The sequence below is a fragment of the Lipotes vexillifer genome, unplaced genomic scaffold, assembly GCF_000442215.2.
Source record: "Lipotes vexillifer unplaced genomic scaffold, Lipotes_vexillifer_v1.1 scaffold821, whole genome shotgun sequence".
NCBI lineage: Eukaryota > Metazoa > Chordata > Mammalia > Artiodactyla > Lipotidae > Lipotes > Lipotes vexillifer.
Window position 1 is genome coordinate 40,641 of NW_006799328.1, and position 19,488 is coordinate 60,128.

Consider the following 19,488-nt stretch of genomic DNA (forward strand, 5'->3'; position numbering starts at 1 on the left):
AAAGAATGATCTGAGAATGAACAGACCCAGATGAGTGTGGCAACACAGAAGCCAAGGAAATAGTTTCAAAAAAGACTGAAAAGGGCTTCCCTGGTGGCGCAGTGGTTGAGAGTCCACGTGCCGATGCAGGGGACACGGGTTCGTGCCCCGGTCCCGGTCCGGGAAGATCCCACATGCCGCGGAGCAGCTGGGCCCCTGAGCCATGGCTGCTGAGCCTGCGCGTCCGGAGCCTGTGCTCCGCAATGGGAGAGGCCACAACAGCGAGGACCCCGCATACCGCCAAAAAAAAAAAAAAAAGACTGAAAAAATGACAATGGAATTTGGCACTTAGGAGTAACCTTTGTGGGATCAGTTTTAGTGAAGGGTGGTAGGCAAAATCAAGATTTCTGTGGACTGAGGAATGAATGAGAGAGGTCAGGAAGTAGAACCACTAAATTTTTTTCTTTTTTTAAAGGCTTTTTTTTTTTTGACTCTCTAAATGCAAGAAATATCTTTATTTTTAATGTAAGATAATTTTGGCATTTGTCAGATATAACATCAGGGTTATCAAACTAACAACTATAATTGGAAATGAGGAAGTGCTGGCTGTAAATATACACTACTCTTTTGAGAAGTTTGACTAAGATGTGGAGGGAGGAGATTGCCCAGAAATTAAAGGAAGACAAGGTATTAAGGGAGATGTCTTGGCAGCGGGAGGATCACAGAAGCCTGAGTGTATCTATAGGATGATATCAAGGAACTAGTAGAAAGAGAAGATTAAGAAAGGAGATGACAGGTGAAGTAAGATCCTAAAGGAAATTAGAGGGAAAAGGGTTAAGGTATAGATGGGAGGGTTGGCCTCAGAGAGGAGGAACGTGGCTTGGTCCTCTAATTCTGAAATGGAAAAGGTAGCAGTGATGTGGATACAGATAATTTTTCTGGACTATGGTATTGGAAGTTAAAGAAACCAAGCCTGATGGCCTTGAACAAAGTATGCTTAAACTGAGGGAGGAAGAGATGAGTGAGGGGCTTGAAGATTTGGCAAAATAAAGTTTAAAAATATTGATGGCAGGGCTTCCCTGGTGGTGCAGTGGTTGAGAGTCCACCTGCCGATGCAGGGCACACGGGTTCGTGCCCCGGTCTGGGAAGATCCCACATGCCACGGAGAGGCTAGGCCTGTGAGCCATGGCCGCTGAGCCTGTGCATCCGGAGCCTGTGCTCCGCAAAGGGAGAGACCACAACAGTGAGAGGCCCACGTACCGCATTAAAAAAAAAGAAAAAAATTGTTGATGGCACTGAAGAGGTGAATGAGGATGAAGACCATGAATTTAAGTGACCCCCAACCTGCAGAGTCAAGTGCTTTTCTCCAGCAATGCTCAGACATCCAGCTTGATCTGAAGTGGGTGTGACTGAAGGATAAAAGTGCATGAGGATAAAAAGTTTTGGTGAGAAAATGAACAGTAAAAGGATTAACCTTGTCCAAGGAAAAGTTGGCCGTTTCCCCCCAGCTTCTTGGAGGTAACCTCTAAACCCTTGGTATGTCCTGCCTGTCTTTGTTTACCTGGAGGCCTTGGGCCATGCTGCATAATCTGTGCTAATAATGTGCTTTATGGTGGGGCCATGGGTCATGCAGCGTCAGCTCAGCCTCTCGAGCCATCTCTAACATCCCCAATGCAATCAGTGAGCCCGGATTTGTATTGGCATCTCCTACCATCAATCTGGTCTACAGAGGAGAGCCACTACTGAACTTATTAGTGATTCTGGGTTCCCTTCTCAATAGCACCTTCCTTATTACTTTGGTAAATGGTGTATCCTCTGGTCTGTCCCATGGAACATTATTGCCTGGTGAGTTTTCCAGACTTATATATTTAGTATGTATATCCATTTTAGCATGCTCACTTCTTTGAACTTTTTAATCCCTTGTTCTACTGCCTTCCATGGCAATTCAGGCATCTTTACCTCATTTAGTATGGACCATCACTATCCATATGTATGAAACCATTCTGACAGCATGTTTACACCATCTCCTGAGATCCTTGCCAGGTTGTTAAATCCTGTATCCCAGGAGAGTGCTCCCAAATTAATTAAACTCCCTTACTCAACTCTGTATTCTATCCCTCTTGATCCAGCACTCTCAGAATTCAGTCCCATGTGTATTCACCCACATCCTGAACTCCTAGGATATAGTCCCTTTTACTCCATCATCAGATGTACCCTCCTGGATCTTGAGCACCTTAACGTATAATCCCTTTCCTTCATCATCAGGTCCATCACATCTCCAGTGACTTAACTCTAGTTACTGTATTGCCCTGGAAGGTAGACCTGACTCCAAAAGGGCTCAAGTTGTCCTGCAGAAAGGAATATCACTAGCCCTAGGGAGGTGGGAGTCATTTCCTTGGCTCAAAGTGTTCATGGACCTTTGGGAATTAAATATGTTAGGTGCATGAACCCAGATATCCCCATTCCATATGTCAAGGTCCCACTGTTTCCTAATTAGCACCACGTCCTTGGCATACCAGACTTGCCAATATTGAGAGTTTAAGCTCCTTTGAGGCTCTGCTACACTTACGATTAAGCCCTGGACCTGGTCCTCAGCTATTCCTGCTCTCCAGTTGCAGAAGATGAGAGCTTCTATATTTGTTACCAGGGAAATCCTTTAGCTTTCATGTTTAGTTTTTAATAACCAATTAATCACTCTCAGTGTTTCATTAAATAGCATCAAATAAGCTTAGCAACATCCACCTATATTTCTTCTATATATCTCTAACACCTGATACACTGTACCCACTAGAATATTTCCTCCCCACCAGTTTGCTAATAGTGACAGTTTTTAATGTATACACTGCAATTGCATCAGGGACTATTTATACACTTCCTACTAGAAGTGATGATATCTTCTGCCAGCCTGGCAGCAGGTGATCCAACACCACCATCTTAGTGACTGCTTCTTGACACACTCCTGGCATTCCCGGCACCAACTGTCATAGTTGGGTGACCCAGGAAGCATATGCTTAGATGGAGTTTGCATGCAGGAAATTTATTAGGGAGTGCTCTCGAGAGCAACACCTGGAAAGAAAGGTAAGAAAACAGGGCACGAGTAGAATCTGGGCTGCAATATAGTCTCAACAAAGGTCGATGCAGACCATCTGGGGAGCTCTGAAGTTGGGTGGCCCTTCAGAGCTGTCCCAAGATGGGGCAAAGGAGCTGTACCTTGTACCCCTGCATCAACCAGTTACTGGCTGCAGGCTGCCCCAGGAAGGAAGTGAGACCTTGGGCAGGAAGCCCCTCTCTTCCACCAAGGTGCTTCCCAGAAAGGGCTGCCAGCTGAGATCTCTCTGCCACTAGCACTTCTACTGGCTGGTGGATCATGTCCCTCATTCCCCGAAACATGTCTGACTGGTGCATTACAGGATTCACCATATGCCACCAATTTGTCATACAGTTTGGTCCATTTGTTTTTCAATATTCAGGTATTGCTTTTTTCTCTTCTGATTAAATTTTGTTTTAAAATTGTTAAAGACATTTAAATAAAATGCCTTTAATTTTATTGAAATAAAAAATAAATGTTATTTAATAATATATAATAATAAATAATAAAAGAAAATTTTATTTAAATAAAAATGTAAATTGCTTAAATGAATTTTTAGTTATTAAGAACATTTAATAAATAAAAATATAGAATTGAATACTTTCAGAGAAATCTGGCTTCCATCACTAATTCCTCTACCCTGTTCCCTCCTTTCACCTCTAGCTCTCCATTTTTATTAATTCTGTTTATCTTTCCATTTTTTAAAAAAAATAAGTAAATACACATATATACACTTGCACATATTTCTACCCCTTTTTAAATCAAACTTAGCATATTGTAAACACTGTTCACTTAGGTTTTGTTACTTAACAATATACCCTGAAGATCATGCTGCGTAAGTATACAGATTGTCCTCACTTATTTTTTTAGCTGCACAATCCTCATTATGTGGATATCCCATTGCTTATTCAATCAGTCCCCTATTGAGAAGCCTTGGAGTTCTTTCAATTCTTTTGCTCCCACAAAGAATCCTGCAGTTAATAGCCTGGTGCATAAATTTTTTTAATTTTTGCAAGTGTTTCTTTGGGATAGTGAGTTTGCTGGGTCAGAGGTAAATGCAAATATAATTTTGCTAAATCTTGCCAAATCCCTCTCCATAGAAGTTCAATCATTTTGCACACACACTAGCCATGAATGAGAATGCCTTTTTCCCCACAGTCATGCCAACAAAGCATGTTGTCCAATTCTGGATTTTTGCCTACCTGATGTCTTAGTACAGCTATAATTTGCATTTATCTTATTATGAATAAGACTGAATATAATTTCAAGTGTTTAAGGGCCATTTCTATTTCTGTGAACTGCCTGTCTATATATTGCCCAAGTATCTATATTATTTGGTTTTTTTCTCCATTTTTTAGAGCCATGGATGTAATACATTATGAATCCTATATTGCAAATATGTTTTTCCTAATTGTCATTTTCTTACTTCATTTGTAATATTTTTTCCGTGGAAACTTTTATGCAGTCAAATTTATCTTTTTGCCTCTAGATTTTGAATCACAGGGAAGTTTTCCTCCACACTTGATAAAAAAATTCATCTGCATTTTCCTGTACTAATTTTATACTTTCATTATTTGCATTTAAACTTCTGATACATTTGGTTGTTGTGGGATAGAAAGACCCAGCTCCTTTATTCCAACTTGTGAAAACTCTGAGGGGCCATCCCTGCTTCTGAGCTTCCCATAGTGTCTTCAGAGGCCCTTGTTGAGACTGCACTGGGGTTCAACTCCTCATATGGAATGCATTCAATTTTATCTTTTTCCATAGTTGTATAGTATAATTTATGCAACAGTCCATATATTCCCCACTGATTTGAGATATCACCTTTATCACATGCTAAATGTCCATGTGTTCCTAGGTCTATTTCTGGATTTTCTACCTTGCTTTATTCATCTGTCTGTTCATACACCAAAATCACAGTTTTAATTATAGAGGTTCAGAACATGTTGTAATAATATGTTAGGGCTAGCCCTCCCCTTTGCTGCTTCTACTTTTAGGCTATTTCTCGGTATTCTCATTTGTCTATTCTTCCATATGAACTTTATAATCAACTTTTCTAGCTCTGTCAAAACTCTGATATTGATTTACTTGGATTGCATTAAATTTATAAATTAATTTATAGAGCACTGTCATCTCTATGAAACTGAGGCTTCTTCTCCATAACATAGGATGTCTTTCTCCTTTGCTCAATCCTACTTCTGTTTCTTTCAGGAGTGTCTTCTGGCTTTCCTCATATAGATTCATATAACTATAATGACTCTTGAATGAGAGTTGTAAAGCATTCAGATTCCATTTTACACATGAGAAAACTGAGGACCAGAATGACCAAGTGAGTGATTGAGGTCACAGAGTTAGCACTATGACTCAAGGTCTCCTGGCTCTCATCATGGTCCTCTCCACCCTATAATTCTATGGATGCATCTAGGCAACTAGGAAAATGCTCTTTCATTGTCTGATTTGTGCTCATTCCTCCTGTTATGTTCCTGAACTTTCCAAAGCACTTTCCCATTTCACCAGCTTTGTCTCACACTGCTGTCTCCAGTGAGCTCTTGCCAAGATGTCCTTGCCTCTCTGGCTTTTGTGTCTTTGTCTAGAACACTCCTCCCTCCCTTCAAACTCTGTCACCTAGTAACTCCCATCATCCTTCATATTCCTACATAAGAGTCACTCCCTCAAGGAAATCTTTTGTGCTACTTACTTATTGCTGCATAACAAGTTACCCAAAATTTAGTAACTAAAAACACAAACATTTATTATCTCACAATTTTTGTGTATCAGGAATCCAGGCATGGCTTAGCTGGATGCTTCTGCCTCAAGGTCTCTCATGAAGTTGCAGTCAGGCTATCGACAAAGTCTGAAATCTCATCTGAAATCTCAACTGGGAAAAGATTTGCTTCCAACCTCACTCACGTTGCTGATGGCAGGATTCAGTTCCTCTTGGGCTATTGGATTGAGGGCTTCAGTTCCTCACTGACTGTTGGCCAGAGGTCTCTCTCTCTTCATTGCCATGAGGACCTCTCCATAGGGCATCTCACAATATGGCAGCTGACTTCCGTCAGAACAAGCAAGTGAGAGAAGACATCCACAACAGAAGCCACAGTCCTTTTGTAAACTAATCCTGGAAGTAACATTCCATCACTTTTAGTATATTCTATTTGCTAGTTACTAGATACAGCTCACAGTCAAAGAAGGAAATTGCACAAGGGCATGAATACCATGAGGCAGAGAACACTGGGGGCTATTATGCACTAATTTGTGCCCCACCACCTCCCAATTCACATGTTGAAGCTCTAAGTCTCAATGTGACTGCATTTGAAGATAAGGCCTATAAGGATGTGGGACCCAGAAACCAAATCAGCTGGCACCTTGATCTTGGACCTCCCAGCTTCCAGAACTGTTGTTTAAGCCACCCAGTCTGTGGTATTTTGTCATGGCAGCCTGAACCAAGAGAGGAGCCATCTTAGAGACTGTCCATCTCACTGCCCCTGATCCTCCAGACCAGATCTGGGCTCCCTACTATATATCTTCTTTAGCATGCTAGAGGTCTCTTTCAGACAATTATCCCAATAGTGATTAAACAATTAGTTGTGTAATTCATGGTCTCCTCAAGAATGAAATTCCATAAAACAAGGAAACTTGTGAGTCTTATTTACTGCTAAACCTTGGGTCCAGGCATAATATTTTATACACAGCAAAAAGATGTAATTTCTTTTTTTCTATTTATTGACTTTTTTGTGGTAAAATATACATAGAATTTACCATCTTAACCATTTACAGTTCAGTGGCATTAAGTAAGTTACAGTGTTGTACAACGATCACCACTGTTCACCTCCAGAACTCATCATCCCAAACAGAAACTCTATACCCATTAAACAATAACTTCCCATCACCCTCCTTCCAGCACCTGATAACCTCTATTCTAAAAAAAAAAGGGTGTAATTTCTAATTGAAAGATTATAAGGTAACCTCAGCAGCCCCTGATGACTTGTTTGGCTGTTATTACTGCCTCACACCCAATCCAGGTAAAATCTATTTCAGGGATATTTTCAACTAGAAATGCAGGTTTCCCAAGGGCGTAGTCTTACTAGGGGTGACAAAAATCCTTTGGTTGTTTCAAATGTCAGGTTTATTGTATTCATATTTCTAGATGGATGTTTTTAGACTTTGACATAAATAGAAAGGGTTGGTTTACGTTTAATGCTCCACTTTAAAAAGAAAAAGTTAGCAGAAGCACAAATCAGATTGCAGTGGGGTGGAGAATGAATCATAGCTTTATAAAAATAGGAGAGACTACTCTTATCCTGGCCAAGTATTTAAAAACTCAGTCATTGGTTAGCAGCCGTCCTTAACAGTTTTATACCCTCCTCATTATAATTTCCTCACGTTGTAGAAGAAGCTAAGGGTCACTTTGAAGACATTCTTCACAACAGGCAATTTATAGAAGAGAAATCTGAATGTGGGCTACACATGAAAAGATGCCTTGACTGCACTAAGTAATCAGAGAAATGTACATCTAAACTATAGTGAATTACCATTTTATACACATCATATTGGCAAAACAAATTTAAAGTTGGGAAACACCAAGCATAATGATAATATAGACCAACAAGAACCCTCAGACACTGCTAGAGGGAGCGGCAGCATAGCACTATGGCTGAAAGCATAGGCTCTAGAGCCATTTTGCATGGTTTCAAGTCCTGGCTCTGCCCCTTTGGCTTAACTTGACTTTGGGCAAGTTAGTTAATGTCTTGGTGCCACCTGTATGATTGAAATGACAGTGATAATAGTCTCTACCTCAAGAGGACTAGTGTGAGTATTGATGAGTTAATCTGAGAAAAGCAGTTAGAAAAATGTCTGGCATGCAGTGCATGCTATGTAAGTATTTGCCAGGAACAGCAGCAGCAGTAGTAGCAGTGGTAGTAGTACTTGCTGTTGTTGTCATACAACCACACTGCAGAGCAATTTGGCTAGTGTAAAGTTGAAGAAATGCATTGCGTACAACCTAACAGTTTTATTCCTATTTCATATCCCAAAGAAACTCTTACAGGTGTACACAAGAGACATATACAAGAATTTACGCTGTAGAGTTATAATAGGGAAAACTGGAAACAGCCAAAATATCCATCTGTAGGATAATAGTTTTTTTTAAATCTGTGATATATTCACACAATAGAATATTACACAGCAGTGAAAATAAATAAATTAGAGTAGTGGTTCTCAAACTTTAACATACATTATAATCACCTGGAGGTCTTATTAAAACACAGATTACCAGCCCTCACCTCCAGAGTTTCTGATTCAGGAGGTCAGTGGTGGGGCTTAAGAATTTCCACTGCCGAGTGATGCCGATGCTGTTGGTCCAGCACCACATTTATAAACCGCTACAATGGAACCTTCATTGATCAATAGGGATAAATCTTATCCCTATTATAATGTTGAGGGATAAAAGCAAGTTGCAGGAGAATACATACACTTTGGTATCATTTATATAAATCTGAAAAACATATGCACACACATACACACTACATATACATATGTAGTAAAAATAAGTACAAAGAAAATGCATAGTAATATTAAAGCAATAACTTTAACTTTGGAATGATGTTTACCTTGTGATGAAAGGAGGATAAAGAATCAAGAAGCTTATATAAGGGGCTTCAGTTGTATTTGTGACATTTTATTTCTTAAACTAAGCAGTGAATATAGCATGTTTATTATAATATGCTTTATACATTTTAATTTAAAGTGAATTTATTACAGACAATATATGGTTGTCTTGCTTTTTCTTATCCAATCTGATCATCTCTACCTTTTAATTGGAGTGTTTAGTCAATTTATATTTACTGTGAAATTACTGATATGGTAGGCTTTTAAATTCACCATCTTGCTATTTGTTTTGTAATTGTGCCATTCACTCTTCATTCCCTTTTTCCTTTTTTTAACCTTCTTTTAGATAAATTTGATATATTTTATTATTCCATTTTGTCTCCTTTGTGGGCTTATTAGCTGTAACTCTTTGTTTTGTTGGAGTATTTTGTGGATGCTTTAGGGTTTATAGTATACATCTTTACTAAAGTCTACTGTGAAATAAATTATAAGGCTTTCATGTATGTAAATATATAAGAGCCTTACAATGATATACTTCCATTTCCCCCCTCCTCGCCTTTATGTTATGGTTGTCATTCATTTCACTTCTACATATATTATAAACCAAACTATACATTGTTATTATTTTTGCTATGAACGGTCATTAATATTTTAAAGAGATTAAATATAAGAAAATATTCTTTCACATTTACCCACCTATTTAGCATTCCTGGTAGTTTTTGTTCCTTTATATAGGTCCAGATTTCTACTGCATATCATTTTCCTTCTGCGTGAAAGATTCCCTTTAACATTTCTTGTACTGCAAATCTGCTAGTGATGAGTTCTTTCAGCTTTTTTATGTGTCAAAAAATAAAATCTTGATTTTGCCTTTGTTTCTTGAAAGACATTTTTGCTGGGTATAGAATTCTAAGTTGACAGGTTTTTTCTTCAATGCTTTAAAGATACTGCACCAGTCTTCTGACTTGCACTGTTTTCTATTAAAAAATCTATTGTCATTCTTTTTTGTTCCTTTGCATATAATGTGCCTTTTTTCTACTTTTAAGATTTCCTCTTTATTGCTGTTTTAATTGATTTGATTAAGGTATTCATTGATGTAGTTTGCTTCACATGTCTTGTGCTCTGAGTTTATTGAGCTTCCTGCAACTGTGGAATTACAGTTTTCATGAAATTTTGAAACTTCTCAACCAATATCTCTTAAAATATTTTTTATGCTATCCCACCCCGTCTCTTCTTCAGGAACTCCAATTACACATGTATTAGGCCACTTGAAGTTGTTCCCCAGCTCAATGATGCTTTGTTCATTTTGTTCAGTCTCTTTCTCTGTTACATTTTTGATAGTTTCTATTGCTATGTCTTCAAGTTTACTAATCTTTGCTCCTGCATTGTCTAATTTGTTTTTAATCTGATCCAGTGAATCTTTCATCTCACACATTTTTGCTTCCATATCTAGAAGCTGGAGTCTTTCTCTAATATCTTCTGTGTATCTTTTTAATATGTTCAATCTTTCCACTACCTCCTTGAAAGTATGGAATATAGTTTTAATAACTCTTTTATTATCTTTGTCTACTAATTTTATCACTTGTGCCATTTTTGTGTCTGTTTCCACTGACTAACTTTTCTCTTCATTATGAGTCATATTTTCCTGCTTCTTTGAATGCCTTTTAATTTTTTATTTGATACCAAATATTGTGACTTTTACTTTGTTCAGTGTTGTTTATTTTGGTATTTTTATAAATATTCCTAAACTCTGTTCTGGAATGCAGTTAAACTACTTGAAAACAATTTGTTCTCTCAAGACTTATGCTCAAGTTTTGTTACACAATATCAGAGCAATCTTTAATCTAGGGATAATTTTGTCCCACTACTGAGGCTACACTCTTCTAAGTATTTTACCCTATGTCCTGTGAATTATGGGATTTTTCACTCTGACTGGTGAGAATAATCCCACCCCTATGTACATTCCACAGATTGTTCCTTCTAATCCTAGTGTTTTCCCAGGCCTCAGGTAGTGTCTTCATTTGTATATATTGATTGGTACTCAGATTAAGATTCGAGAGGGGGAACTTCCCTGGCAGCCCAGTGGTTAAGACTTCACCTTCCAATGCAGGGGGTGTGGGTTCAATCCCTGGTCAGGAGCTAAGATCCCACATGCCTCCTGGCTAAAAAAATCAAAACATAAAACAGAAGCAATATTGTAACAAATTCAATAAAGACTTTAAAATGGTCCACATCAAAAAAATCTTTAAAAAAAAAGATTCAAGGGGGTCCCACCTTAAAACTTACATAATGTTATATGTCAATCACATCTCAATAAAGTTGGGAAAAAAAAGATTCAAGATAAATACTCTGAAGCTGTTTGGAACTCTCCATGTAGCTCTTTCCTCTTTGGTACTCTGCCCTGAAAACTTGGGTTGCCTTGGTCTGCCCAGACTCCTAAATTTGTCTCATCAATTGAACGAGATTGTCAGGCTCTACCTGGATTCTCCTTTCCTGATCTGTGGCCAAAGCTCCAAGAAGGAATCTGGGACAACCATAAGCTTCGCTTTGCTTGTGTCCACTCTCAGTGTTCATATTCTGTGCTGCCTGAAACTATTATTTCATATATTTTCTCCAGTTTTTAGTTGTTCTTAGTGGGAGGGGAAATTCAGTCCCTGTTACTCCATCTTTCTATTTTTTAAGAAACATTTTTATATCTTAATTATTTCATAGTCATTTCATCCTCTTCTGTGAGTCACTGAGCTTTCCCTTAAATTTTTCATTTAAAAATCTAGGTAATTGGGGCTTCCCTGGTGGTGCAGTGGTTGACAGTCCACCTGCTGACGCAGGGGACACGGGTTCGTGCCCCGGTCCGGGAAGATCCCACATGCCGCGGAGCGGCTGGGCCCGTGAGCCATGGACGCTGAGTCTGCGCGTCCGAAGCCTGTGCTCCACAACAGGAGAGGCCACAACAGTGAGAGGCCCGCGTATCGCAAAAAGAAATAAAAATTAAAATAAAAATCTAGGTAATTGCATTTGTTGAACATCTATGATGTTCCACGTACTTCCTAAGTACTTCACATGTATCACGACATTTATTCTTCATAAGTCGAGACAGCACATCATCATTAACTTTCTTCTTGGACCAGGATAAGACATGACCTTGATTAGGTATTATTTGGGGCATGTATATTCTGGTGTTTAAAATATATTTTTTTTGATAGCATTGAAAGGGTTCCACCTGGCAGAAGTTTGAGCGCACTCTAAACACTTATTAGGTGTATTTCCTAGGTAGATTCTTCAGTGATTATTGTGATTTTTTTCTTTATTGATGAAGTTTTTTCATAGTTTTTACAATGGTATGGTTTATTTTTCATTTATATATGTGTATGTGTCTGTATACACACACACACACACACACATATTTAAATACATATAAATATGTACAGATTCTCATGTGAATTCTCTATTCAACATGGAGATCTGAATTGTGCATGAGGCCTTTGCCTTAGGATTTGCATTAAAATGGACTCCGTCAAACTGCAATGTATACGAGAAAATTTCTCACACATCCTATGTTGGTAGGGTTATGATTCCATACCTGCTTTACTCTGACTAACAGGATGGCCCACAGTGCATTATGAAAAACGAACAAACAGACAGAATTAACCCAGTTCTTTTAGGAATTCTCCTCCACTTTTATGTATAGAAAAGTCGGCATGGGTGGCTCCTCCTTGAGCCTTGAGGGAATCTGACATATCCAAGTAAGTAAATTCTCTAAATTTAATGTCTCAGATCACGATCAGCTACTCAGGATTATACAAATCCCTGTGGCTCTAACCCAGGGCTATAATCAGATGTATCATGATGTCATGAAAAACTCAGATTTGTAGCTGTCCTTGGCAAAGAATTTCTCACTCTTACTCTGTATCTGCAGTCTTGAGAAACTGGTATCTGACTAAAACTCATCTAAGGGGATTTACTATGTTTTTCCTCAGAAATATGCTCACAGCATGCTTAGAGTTCTACTTTTTTTTAAATCTTCAATTTCTTCACATCTGGGAATAGCTCTAAAGTCTGCCTCCATTTTTATGGACCTCAGTTTCTGGTTACCTTATAAGCCATTAATAATTAGTTTAAATGGTACCCATTTGTAAGTGGTTAGTGTTGCTTAAATGTTAGATTGCTTCTCTACCACAAAATAAACCCATTTTGTGAAATAACTTTGCTTTTCCCTTAGCTAATGACTTATTCATCATATGACTGGAGGGTTAGTAGGAGGCAGGGAACAGATTTGAAATTCTAAACTAAGTTAGGTCACTTTCTCCTTAATGAAAGCAATGGGACTCTGGAGGCAATCACATCACATGCCTTCACTCTACTCAGTTCTCTCTGGTGACCTAAATGGGAAGGAAATCCAAAAAAGAGGGGATATATGTATACGTATAGCTGATTCACTTTGCTGTACAGCAGAAACTAACACAACATTGTAAAGAACTATACTCCATTAAATATTTTTTAAAAAGAAAAAAAATAAATGCAGAGGGTTCACAGTATACTGAAGGCATACACAGCACTCAGATTTAGAACCTCTGAATTAGGTGCTGACTAGTCTTATAGATTTTGATAGGCTTTAATTTAATCATGAGTCTAAATTGTATCCTGTGGCTAACTGAGAGTCTATATTATATTTTAAGCAAGGGTGGAATATGATTATAGTTTTCAAAGAGCATGATTAAAGCAAGTCATTTAAAGGAGGTTCAAACATTAACATATTTGCCATTTAAACAGTAACAATCTGCCTACAATTCATATATATATATATATATATATATATATATATATATATATTTTAAAGACAAAATCAATACCATTTCATTTAAAGTTTGCTCTCCTTAATTTCTAAGTTATTTTTGTGGGGGTTTTTCAATTGAGGTATAATTGACATATAACATATTCATTTCAGGTATACAGAATAACTATTTGATATTGCTAAGAGATCTACTCTCTTAGCAACTTTCAAATATGCAATACATCATTATAAACTATAGTCACCATGTTGTACATTACATCCCCATGACTTACTTATTTTATAATGGAAGCTTGTACCTTTTGACCTACTTCACCCATTTCACCCACCTCCTGCCTTCGCAACCATCAGTCTGTTCTCTGTATCTATGAGCTTGTTTTTTGTTTGCTTGTATAAATGAAATCATATGGTATTTGTTTTTCTCTGTCTGACTTATTTCACTTAGCATAATGCCCTCAAGGTCCCTCCATGTTGTCACAAATGGATAAAATTTCATTATTTTTATGGCTGAATACTATTCCATTATATATATAATATTTTCTTTATCCATCCATCCATTGATGGACACTTAGGTTGTTTCCATATTTTGGCTATTGTAAATAATGGTCCAATGAACTTGGGGGTATATATATCTTTTTGAGTTAGTGTTTTCATTTTCTTCAGATAAATACTCAGAAGTAGAATTTCTGGATCATATGGTAGTTCTATTTTTAATTATTTTAGGAACCGCCATACTGTTTTCCATAGTGGTTGCACTAGTTTACATTCGCCCCAACAGTACACAAAATTCCCTTTTATCCACATCTTCAACAACACTTATTTCTTGTCTTTTTGAGAATAGCCATTCTAAAAGATGTGAGGTGATATCTCATTATGGTCTTGATTTGTATTTCCCTGATGATTAGTGATGCTGAGCAACTTTTCATGTGCCCATTGGCCATCTGTATGTCTTCTTTGGACAAATGTGTATCCAGGTCATCTGCTCATTTTTAAATTAGATTGATTTTTGTTTGTTTGTTTTTTGCCATTAAGTTGTATGAGTTCTTTATATATTTTGGATTTTAACCCCTTATCAGATATATGTATTGCAAATATTTTCTCCCATTTAGTGGGTTGCCTTTTCATTTTGTGCAGAAGAGTTTCCTACAATTCATATGACAAATTTTTAAATTATAAGACAAGGGGGAGTGGCATTAGATTGATTTTATTTAACTCTATACTTTATCACTTACTAGTTTAATTCTAACTAGCTGCAGAATCTTAAGTCAGTCATTTAACACATATGTGCCTCAACGTCCTCATCTATAGAGTGGGGATAATCTCTCTCTCCTAGTGTTTTGTTTTTAAGGCTATTTTTGTAGAATTTCTGGTGATTATTATCTAATAGTTCCTATAGCACTATGAATACTGTAAAATTGTTTCCCATTTTACAGAGGAGTTTATATAAGCACAATTTGGGTTGCTTACACAAGATATCCAGGTTCATGGATGTTAAATCATAGATTTAAATTAAATACCTAAAACCAACCACATACCCCTCCTGATATCCTAAATCTCCCTAGGATTTCCTATCCCCAACTCAAAACTCACTGCTTTCTGGCTTAGTCTTATTATTTTGCACCTGAAGTCAACCTTAAATTCCCAGACGAGAAAGTAAAAACTGAGAGTTATCTTAGTGCCTACATTTGGTTCCTTTATAAGTCATTAACACACTCTGGGACTATTGATTAGCTATGGACGGCAGTTATTTTGGATTATAGCCATTAATTAATTGTATGATTGAATTCTACCAAGGAAAAATTTCTTTATTAAAGTCTCCAATTTAATCAAATAAAATCTGCCTTTATTTTCAATCAGCCATAGCAAGAACAGTTCCAGAAATATTGATCTGTATTCTTTCCCACATGTGACTGTCCCTATAGTTAATACAGAACTTCCACATTTTCCTCCTCTAATTTTCAAGGTTTTGAATTTAGGATCAACTGTTAAACCTAAACTGAGCTGAAATATCTCCAGATATCTTCCATAGAATTTAAAATAAAATCTGAACTTCTTACAATATCCTACAAGACAATATATGATCTTGTTCTTCCCTATCTTTCTTACCTCATATCTAATATTATTTCTAGTCACAGTGGCTTTTTCTAAGTTCCTTGAACAGGATGAGCTTATTTATGTCTCAGGTCATTTCCCTTTGCTATTCACTTGAAACACTCTTCTCCCAGATTTCCACCTGGATTGCTTCTCCCTAACCTTTCAGATCTCAACCTACCTTTTCAGAGAGCACTTACCTGATCATGCTACTTAAAGCAGCCTCTCCTTTCCCCAAATAGTCACTCTCCATAACATCACCTGTTTAGCTCCTTCCTAGATAGCATTTGCCACTGACTGAAATTATTTTACTTATTTGTTAACTTGTTTATTTTGTCTATATCCTTTTACACAAACTAGTATGCTTTTGGCTGCAATTAATAGAAACCCCCAACTCGCTTATTGGAAATTTATTATCTCACATAACTACAAGTCCAGCAATAGGGAAGTGTCCAGGCAAGGGAGAATGAGTAGTTTAAAAACTACATTCAAGAACCCCAATTCTTTCAGTCTCTGTGTTCTACCATCCTTATTGTCTAGCTTCATTCTCCTCTGCCTTCCCTCATAGTTGCAAAACGGTTGTGGTCTTCCAGGTGTATCATCCAGGCACAACAATGGCCAAAGGGAAAAGATGCTATTTCTTCCTGCATCTCTTCTAAAAATGCTAGGAAATCCTACCCCACAGTCCCCATTAGATTTCCTCTGATTTCTCATTAGTCAGTATTGATTATTTGCATGGAAATGGTTTAGACCAGTTACTCATAATGAAAAAGTTGTTCGAAAGTCAACCATCATAACCACATAAATGATCACTAGAGCTTCAGGATGGTGTCTATCTTGTTCACGACTGTATCTCCAAAGCCTAGCATGGTACTTGGCATGCAATAAGTGCTCAATTGAGTCCATTTAAAGAAAGAGGAGAGAAAACTGACATTTGTTGAGTGCCTACTAAGTGCCAGACACACATGATCTTCATTATAATTTACTTCTCTCAACAATTGTATAAAAAGAGTATTATTTCCCTTTTACACAAAAGAAACTAATGCCTAAGAGATTAAGAAATTTGACCACGATCACAAATCTGGTGAATCACAGGGCTAGGATTTGAAACTATCGGTGTCTGGATCTAAAGACCATGCATTTCCCACTACAAGCTAATTAACAAAATGCATTCTTTCCCTTTCAGACACAACTGCAAAAATCTGTGTAGATTCCATGTGAAGAACAGCTAAAGAAAATCTGGTTACGTTCATGCTCAGCCTATAATAGTTATCAGGAAACCAGCAACAGTCTTTCACTGATATTACTGAAATTGTATCCCCCACCCTATCACTTGTTTGTTTTCTAAACATATAGTGAAAATTAGGTGGCTGTGTGCTATGGGAAAATCAGGCAAAGGACAAACTGACAAAGATTTTTTTTTTCCTCAGTAATACTAAAGTGAGTTCAGAGAAGTGTTTGGTGAAGTGTCTCTTGTAGAATACTAACTGAAAGGGAAGCTGACATAGCCTGAAAATCCTGAATAAAACCCTGGTGTCTTGAAAGCTAAACTGGGAAATCTGGAGCCTAATAGATATATGGGGCCTAATAGATATATGTCGACTGCATGTACGCATGTGTCAATCATTCAATCCACAATAAGGGAAAAGATTGTGCCAACAGGAAACGCACCAGCTACAAATAAATCAAAATTACTGGCTTTCCGTGACTCCTCCCATCTTTCTATTGGCTTCTGATGCGGAGAAGAAAGAAGCCTTCAGTATTTAAATACTGCCAGTTCAGCGGTGAACTAGCACAGCGGTCACCGTCGGGATACAAAGAACTGGTAACGAAGACTGGCAGTCTTTGAAGGGACCTAAGCCCCCAACAAAGGGCGCATCTACTTCCTTATCCGCGCCGGAACCTCTTAGCAGAGTACGTGGGTTCCAGAGGGAACGATTTAGAAACAGGACTACTTCCTGCTGCTGAAGTGGGGCGGGGGGTGTGGAGGAAATAAGCTCGAGGAGCGGCATCCTCCTTGCGCTACCCAAGGTAGAGAAGAGGCCAGAGAGGAGGCGGCGGGCGGAGGAGGCACGGGAGCCTACTGCACAGAAGAAAGTGTCGGAGCCGGTAGGTTAACCTTAGAGCAGGGGACAGTGGACAGCGCCCAGGACTCGCTTTGCAAATCTGTGGTCCCAAGTTGCCGAGCTGCCCATTGGATAGGGGCCGTGCGTCTCCCGCCGCCTGTCAGTCGGCACCAGGAAGGGACTGTTGGGGGACTGGGGCTGGGCCTTGCGGGGCACCAGACTGCGCTCGAGCTGGCTGACAGCCCTACGCTGGAGCCAGGGGAACCGCTGGGCCGTTCTGCCTGAGGGCGTGGGGTTCCGCACCCTGGACAACTTCCCTAGACAGGGGTTGGAATTTGCGGGGAAGGAAGTGGATATCGTGAGTCCCACTTAACCCTCGGGACCTAGCGAAATCTTGCCAAGTGGGTGGTGGACATTGTTTCGGGAATTGAGGGAAGGGCTTGTAAAGAGAATGCTAGTCTGGAGCCATTGTTTCTCTACCCTGTTCTATCTGCCCGGGCTATCGAAAGTGGAGTTGTTTGTTCTTAAAGGCAAGTGACTGCTTCTACTCCTGTCCCTTCGGGACAACTTAACAGCTTTCAAATCCGTTGTTAAACCAGCGTGTTCCCTATCCGGTCTATCATGTTAGTACTGCTATGGGTAACTGGTGAATACTCTGTAGATATACTTGATAGGTCAAAGTTAAATGTCTCCAAAGCACTTTTTGAAGAGAGACAAGACTAACCTAGCAGTCGGGACTATTTAGCGCACTTACCCTCACATTCACATAGAATCTTTTTAGCATTCAGAGTAAAGATGGTCATCTTAAAGGTACTAGGTAAGGGTTATGATTGTGCATCTGCAAAAGGCCTGTCGTATAATAGAATATAAAGTTCTTTATCACTGAACGAAATTATTGTATAGAGATTGTTATCGGAAAGATCAGAAATAGTTTTTAAGTACTGCTTTTCTATTGTCTTAGGTTCGGCTTTAGAGTGTGGTGAAGGGTACTTTTCATGTTGCATGGAAGGAAAGCCAATGCGCAGGTAGGCATTTAGGAAGAAAACCTTCGGTTTCACTAAATGCAATTCACATAATAATGCAGGGCTTCATTTAAAAAATTTTTTAAACGTTTTCAAATCTTACCAAATTCTGCTTGTAAATAATGATTCTTGTTCTAAAATAAATCAAAAGTAGTATCAGGAATTAATAGCTTTTTAAATAGAGTAAGATATAAAACTTAAATTGCTAAAGAGTGCTGTGAGTTTTATGTAGTTAACACTTCAGTTCTCCTTTTTGCATGGTAATTTTTTGTGGTAATCACTTAAGTGTACTGTGATACTGTATGGGTTTGTTATAGTCTTCAACCATAGAATGTAGAGGGTTCTGTTGCCATATAAGTCTAATGATTGCTTATAATACGCTGTACTGAATGTCTAATTATGGTTTTGGTTATTTCATTGATGTTCATTAATACATTTGTTCTATTAATTAAAATAGCTGCATTGCAGGGAAGTTTGGTCGAGGACTAAAAAAGTTATTGGACGTAACTTAGTCCATAGGAAAATAGAACAGTGTGTGGGAAAACATAGATAATTCTCCTAACCCTAGAATTTAGAAATTTAGTAATGCTTTTTCTCAATCTGTTCCAACAAACAGGACTCAAATCCTTATTGAAAATCAGCCCACGTCTATTTCTTCATTTGTAAAACTCATTTTACATTTATTGAACTGTATTTAATCATTTTTGTTTAACATCAAAGATAAATAGCTCTGGTAGACCCTTTTAAGAGAAGAAGCATTTTGTGATGGGGGTATGACTTAGAACCAGGAGCAAGAACCAGAATATAAATGTTTTTTCCAAATCAGTAATTGATATTTTTGATTGCCCT

General features: G+C 38.1%; 1 protein-coding gene across 1 annotated transcript in view; it reads left to right on the plus strand.

Annotated features, from left to right (window-relative positions):
• Positions 1–17,544: 17,544 nt before the first annotated feature.
• KLHL20 (kelch like family member 20) overlaps positions 17,545–19,488 on the plus strand; it is an 82,199-nt gene continuing 80,255 nt past the window's right edge. The window contains exons 1-2 of the mRNA XM_007471601.1: positions 17,545–17,660; positions 18,579–18,642. Of these exons, the coding sequence (XP_007471663.1) occupies positions 18,620–18,642 (23 nt within the window). The 5' untranslated portion in view covers positions 17,545–17,660; positions 18,579–18,619. The remainder of the gene's footprint in view (positions 17,661–18,578; positions 18,643–19,488) is intronic.